The following is a 6,622-nucleotide window of genomic DNA, read 5'->3' as shown; positions in this document are numbered from 1 at the left end:
ATGGGCGGAGACCTGGTAACCATCACACGTGGATGGAAGCCTTTTATAAAGTCAGTCAGTCCTCACCGTCTGTGGCACATGGCACCAAACAGCTGTGTTGTAAACTGTAGAATGCAATGCATTCTAATAGGTGCCTTTAAAAATGATTGGTTTCTCACATGTGCCTTGAATGCCAGCCGTGGGTCGGAACTGCCAAATGCCTAGGCACACGGAGGCCAGGCAAAGCCCGTGCTGTGATTTAGCTTTTAAATGTGAAAATGTATCTTCTTGTGGACGTTTATGGAGAGACTGTTCTCCACTGGATAAAACACAGGTAAAACAGTAGATAAAATATAGTTACAGAAGCCTGCCCCAGTGTCATGTGTCTGGACACTCCCATAATCATGGAAGTCCACAGCTCATCCTCTCTGGAACAGCAACTTCCACAATCATGGGGTCAGCAGACAGGGTTGCCACGAGTCAGGGACTCACAATGACAGCTTAAAACAACAGTCAACTCCAGGAGCTTGGGGAGTGAAGTTAGTTTATGATCCGTGGCTAACCTAAAGGTTGGTGGTTCGAACCCACTCCTCAGCTGCTGCGTGGAGGAAAAACTGGGTGATCTTTCTCTGGAGATTACAGCTACGAAAACCCTATGGTGCAGTTCACTTCTGTAACACACAAGTATTACACAAGTGGGGTGACTCGACTACAGCCAACAACAACAACCAACTCCCCAGCTTCCTTGGGTTTTATTGCTCTGGAGATTATCAGCCCTGAGGGTGGTGGGCAAAGTCTCCTGACTCCAAACCTATTTTGAGCCAGTACTCCCATCCAGGTACTGATGACATACTTTCAAACAACAGAGGGGCTCTGGTGGCACAATGGTTAAAACGTCCACGGCTAACCAAAAGGCTGATGGTTTGAACACCAGCCACTCTGGCAGAAAGATGAGGCAGTCTGTTTTTGTAAAGATTTACAGCCTTGGAAACCCTATGGGACAGTTCTGCTCTGTCCCATGGGTCACTGTGAATCGGAATTGACTCGATAGCATTGAGCTTGTTTTGGATTTTTCACACATAAATTACTCCTCATCCAACCAAGGCGAGCAGGGACGAAGAAGCATTTTCTTATGTTCCTACCTAGGCTTCCACTTTTCCTCCACAGCCCTTGCCTCTCCACTGGGGTCCGCACACCCGACCCTGCACCCACCTTCTGCTTCAGCTGCAGCACTGTCTGCTTCATCTGGTGGAACTCTTTGCACGAGGCGCAGCAGGTGCGGGCCTGCCCGGTGTTGTCGGTCTTCTCTTCCGGCCCTGCGGAGGGAGACTGTGTCAGGAAGGGCAGTCCGAAGACAGTGGGCAATCAGAAACGTGCGAGGGGTTTGTGTGTGTGTATGTGTGTGTGTGTGATCCTACAGTTTCTGGGGTCACTGACGGCAAGCCCAGGTTAGGGAGGGGAGCAGGGCGAGGCCACTGCGGCTGCATTTTAGGCTCAGCTGTTCCTCGTTAGGCCTCCCCAGTGTCCCCACTGTCATGTGTGAAGCACACCGTGTGCCTTCACTGATCCCTTCCAGGAGAGAGGCCTCATAAGTCGGAGGGGCGTTCTTCTGCCCTCTAAGGCCAATTTTAAGAGGCTTGGTGCACAATGGGTGCAAACCGACCACCTGCTCTGCGGGAGAAGGGTGAGGCAGTTTGCTTTTGTAAAGATGACAGCCTCGGAAATGCTATGGGGCAGTTCTCTGTCCTGTAGGGTCGCTGTGAGTTGGAATCTTCTGGACCACACGCCTTTGGTTTTGGTTTTTGAAGACCAGTTTTCACGCACTGTGAATTATCTCCTGCATGCTGGGCCACGGGACTCCTGTGCAGGCCTCGCAGAGACTGTCTCTGTCATCTCTGAGAATCGGGTGTTCTAAAGGGCACAGCCAGGCTGAATGGCAGACCTCACACAGGCGGCTGGGAGCCAGGATGGTAATGAGCAGGCACCATGGATGCCTACCCGGGGTCTTATGTGGTTGGCAGGGGGGGTGGGGTAAGATCCAGAGAAGGAATGTCATCTGCACCAGGTCTATGGCCACAGTGCTGTGTGCAGGCTGGGCACCTGCAGAGTCCAACGTGCCACTAGGGGCCGTGAGAGTGAGCCTGCTATGGGAGCTCCAGCCGGAACTCCTGAGAGCTCTTGGCCAGGAGGGCTCTGGGGAAGGGGCTCTCAAAGGGTGAGCCCAGGCCAGCTGCATCACCTAGGCGCTGGTCAGTAATGCAAGCTCTTAGATCAGAAACCTTGGGGGTGTGCCCAGCACCCCAGAAACCTTGGGGGTATGCCTAGCCCCCTGTCCAAACAAAGTTCTCTAGCTGCCTGGGATGCTCACCCAAGTTCAAGAATCACTGCTTTGGGGAAGAGAGCCACATTTCACTGGAAAATGCTTGCACTGTTTTCTGAATCCATGGTTGTTCTAAGGCTCCACCTTACTGGAGTTTCTAGGTTGCGTGGTACAGGGTAGGTCGGGCCTATGATCACATGAATTATTGGAGCACAGAGAATCAAGATTAACTTTATGTAAAGACTGATGTGTTCTCACTGACAGAGGAGCAAGGAAGCATAGTTGTTGAGAGTGGGCTCCGGTGGAGTCAGATGATGGGGATTCGAATCTTGCTGGTGCCACTTAGCACCTTTTAGGTTGGGCAAGTCACAACCTCTCTGAGCTTCTGTACTTGAACAGTAAAAGATAACAGCATCTATTATATGGGGATGCCGTGAGAAGTCAATGAAATGGCATGTCCAACATCCAGGAAAAGGTGCCCTGGTGGCTTCACAGCTAAGTGCTCAGCTGCTAATGAAAAGATCAGTGGTAAGAGATGAACACCAGAAGGCTGGCGGTTCAAACCCACCAGCCACTCCTTGGAAGGAAGGTTGGGCATTCCTACTTCCGTAGTGATACTGCCTCGGAAACCCAAGGAGGGGTCGCTATGAGTCGGGGCCGACTCGATGGCACATAACAACAACAACAAAGGATGAACAACAACAAAACAAAACTCACTGCCGTTGATTTCAATTCCAAGTGATTCTATAGGACAGAGTAAAACTGTCCCACAGGGTTTCCCACGGTGTTATCATTACAGAAGCAGACTGCCACATCTTTGTCCTGTGCAGCAGCTGGTGAGTTTGAACCACCGACCTTTTGGATAGCAGCCCAGCACTTAACAACTGTGCCACCAGGGCTCCTGGACTTGTAAAGAGCTCTCAGTGGGCCCGAAGATGAATGAGGACACATGCTTTGTGTGTGTAGACACAGAACACACAATCTTTTCTGAATGGGGTTTATCCACCCAGTGGTTTGTCCACGGTGGTCAAATGTGGAGTTAAAATAATCTTGGGTATGCTACATTAGTAATTTATTTAGAAATCTGGATAGAAACTTCTGATCTTGTATGCTCTCAGTTCGCTCAATGAATGCTCCATCACGGGTCTCTGAGAAAAGTCTGGTGAGGCAACAGGGACCACTTTGCTCCACTGTATTCAGATTTTAAAGGTGTAACGTTATTGACGAGCCACCAGGGGGCATGGAGTGCTAATTTTTACTGTTGCCAAACCTGGCGTGAGGAGTATATTTTAGAAATCTAAAGGATATCTCCAACACATTTCCTATGGGTATTGTCACAGATGACAAGAGCATGCTTGCTTTTGAAAGCTGATTGCAGATTTTGTCTCAGACAGTGGTTGCCAAACTTAGTGGCACATTACAATCACCTGGGGAGCTTTTAAGGACTCCCCGGGTGGCACAAACAGTTAAGTGCTCAGCTACTACCAGAAAGGTTGGCAGTTCAAAGTCACCCCGAGATGCTTCTGAAGAAAGGCCTGGGGATCTGTTCCCAAAGGTCTATAGCCATGAAAACCCCGTGCAGCCCCGTTCTACTCAAAGGCATGCATCAGAATTGACTTGGTGGCGCCAGGTTTGGCTTTGTTTTGGTTATTTTTAAACATCCCAGTGACTCTGCTGCACCCACCAACCCAAGGTGGCATGAGTTAATGCTCCCCAGGTGATGCCAAGGTTGAGTAAGCGTCACTGACCTCTGGGCTAGGGGAGCCTGGACATGATAGGAAACACCTGGCCTCCTCTGGCACTCTGACCCCTGATAAGTGCTGCTGGAGGTCCCGGTCACTTTATCAGAAAATAAACATGGAGGCCAGCAAGCTAATTACTACAGAGCCGACACTGCCTTAATTTGTCTCCCCGTCTATGCTGCACAGACTCCCTGGGGTGACTAAACTGGCTCCAGCTACAGATTTTCAAAAAGAAAGTCAAAGTGATTGAACATGCCACTCCTGTCTGTTAGCCACACAGCTTGAGGTCACCAAGTCTGTGTGTGGACCTCAACCTCTCCATCATCAGGGCGATTCTGAGGCCAGGCACCTTCTGCACACGCGTCCCTAGGAATGAGCTGTGGCTATGTTTGATTTTAGCTTCCTTTGACTATAATGTTACAGACGTTGGACAATGCAGAGTAACAGAACAAAACACACACACACACACACACACAGAAAGCTTTACATGTGTTTATACTCGCTAATCATTATCTCTTCATTAAAAAAAATGACCCTGGCGAAACAGTGGACTTATTAATTAGTCCAAAGAAGATGAAACAGTTTAGCTGCTTATGATGATTCCAAAGAGGCACTCTTTTGACCTCTGACGTTTCCTGTTGCTGAGACAAATGTTTGAATGTGCTAATTATGCATCTTTTAGACACTGTATGGAAAGTTCCTGCTTAGAAGGTGTTGGAGCTGGGTATGTTTCTGAGTTTTGGCCTGAGTTTCTGAGTTTTGCTTAGGTAGGGGAGGAAGGAATGAGGACTGCCAGTGGGGCCACTGTGGGGACTCGGGTTGCTTATGTTAAATCATGTCAGCTTTTGAAAAAGGCTTGAGAGGGTAGAAGTCTTCAGAGGTCTTCAGCGTCCATCTAGTCTAACCCTCTTGTCCACAGATGAAGAAACTGAGGCAGGTTCATTCTACTGGTTAGAACAGGGCAGTTCTGGTGGCCCATGTGTTTCTGAATAGAACTGTGCACTGTAGGGTTGAACCGCTCCAACTTTCAGGCCAAGGGCTTTCCATGGCATCTCAACTGTAGGAGAAACCCCTCCAGGGCCCCAGCCAGCCAGCCCCCACCATCTCAGTGGTGCCATCACTTGAGGTATGACTTTAACATTCATGGCTTACAAAATGCCTGTCCTTTCTCATATTTTAAATTAAGTATATGAATTACTCTTCTCAGGGCCTATCCCCAAATATCCTTGGTTATCGGTGTTGGAATGTCTCTCTTTGTAAACCCCACACGCTAGTCCTCTGTACACACGTGATGAATTCAGTGGAGATGAGCTGCTGAAAATGAAACACTGAGAAATCCTTTGTTAATGCTCTGGTGGTGAGGGTACAGCACTTAGTGATGCTGTATCAGGGTTTTTTTTAAAACTATTTTGTTATATTTAGAGGAGGATGAGGAGGGAGGAGGAAGATGAGAGAATTAATAGCCTTCATTAATTTGTGCAATGAAGTGTGTGCTGCAACAGTGCTCATTGGAATGAGTCCACAAAGATGCTTGACTGCTAATTGAAAGATCAGGGGTTTGAGTAAACCCACAGGTGCCTTAGAAGAAAACCAAAAACCAAACTCACTGCCATCAAGTGGATTCCAACTCATAGTGACCCCCTTTGGGTTTCTGTGGTGGTAAATCTTCATGGAAGTAGATCACCCAGTCTTCCTTCAGCAGAGTGGCTGGTGAGTTTGAACAGCCAACCTTCTGGTTAGCAGTCAAATGCCTTAGGCACTACACCAACAGAGCTCCTCCTTGGAAGAAAGGCCTGGCAATTTATTTCTGAAAAAACCAACCCCTGGAAACCCTACAGAGCACAGTTGCTACCTTGATACACATGGATCACCATGAGTTAGACTCAGCTCAAGATCAGTGTTTCACCCCCATGGTATAATCAACAGACAGTTCTTACTTGACTAAAAAGAAGGACTTCTCCCATTTAAATTATTCTAAGCAGGAACAAGGTCAGGGGCTGACTGTGGAACAGATCATCAACTGTTGATATGCAAGTTTAAGTTGAAGCTGAAGAAAATGAAAACAAGTCCAGGAGACCCAAAATACAAACTTAATTATATCCCACTTGAATTTAGAGATCATATGAAGAATAGATTTGATGCACTGAATACCAATGACCAAAGACCAGATGAGTTGTGAGATAACATTAAGTATATTATACATGAAGAAAGCAAAAGTGATTAAAAAGACAGGAAAGGACTTGGAAGGGGATCTATGTAGGAGATCCTTGATAGAGAGGGAGAACAATGTGGAACAAAACACAAAATCATTTGGAGGAAAAAAAAAGGTGGGGACCAGGTTTGCTGGTCTGATAAAGCCTGGTGGAACCACTGAGAGTATGGCCCCTAGCTGCCCTTCAGGTCTGGAATTGAACCCACACCTGTGGTTTCCAGCCAAACAAAATATAGGCATATGAGTTGAACATTTACCTCAAATAGATACACTTTTTGGAGAGAACAATCATGGGAGAAAGAAGGGCTGCTTATGCACAGGGAGACAGCTCAGGGGGCAGGAGTGTATGGAGGGATGGACACTGGGAAG

General features: G+C 47.8%; 1 protein-coding gene across 1 annotated transcript in view; it reads right to left on the bottom strand.

Annotated features, from left to right (window-relative positions):
* Positions 1-398: 398 nt before the first annotated feature.
* CCBE1 (collagen and calcium binding EGF domains 1) overlaps positions 399-6,622 on the bottom strand; it is a 325,019-nt gene continuing 318,795 nt past the window's right edge. Inside the window, exons 6-7 of the mRNA XM_007935545.2 lie at positions 1,192-1,295; positions 399-407 (exon numbers count right to left, since the gene is read on the bottom strand). Of these exons, the coding sequence (XP_007933736.1) occupies positions 399-407; positions 1,192-1,295 (113 nt within the window). The remainder of the gene's footprint in view (positions 408-1,191; positions 1,296-6,622) is intronic.

The sequence above is a fragment of the Orycteropus afer genome, unplaced genomic scaffold, assembly GCF_000298275.1.
Source record: "Orycteropus afer afer isolate SDZICR_OR568_19922 unplaced genomic scaffold, OryAfe1.0 scaffold00029, whole genome shotgun sequence".
NCBI lineage: Eukaryota > Metazoa > Chordata > Mammalia > Tubulidentata > Orycteropodidae > Orycteropus > Orycteropus afer.
Note: the sequence above shows the minus strand (reverse complement) of the source record. Positions and strands in the feature narration are given on the sequence as shown.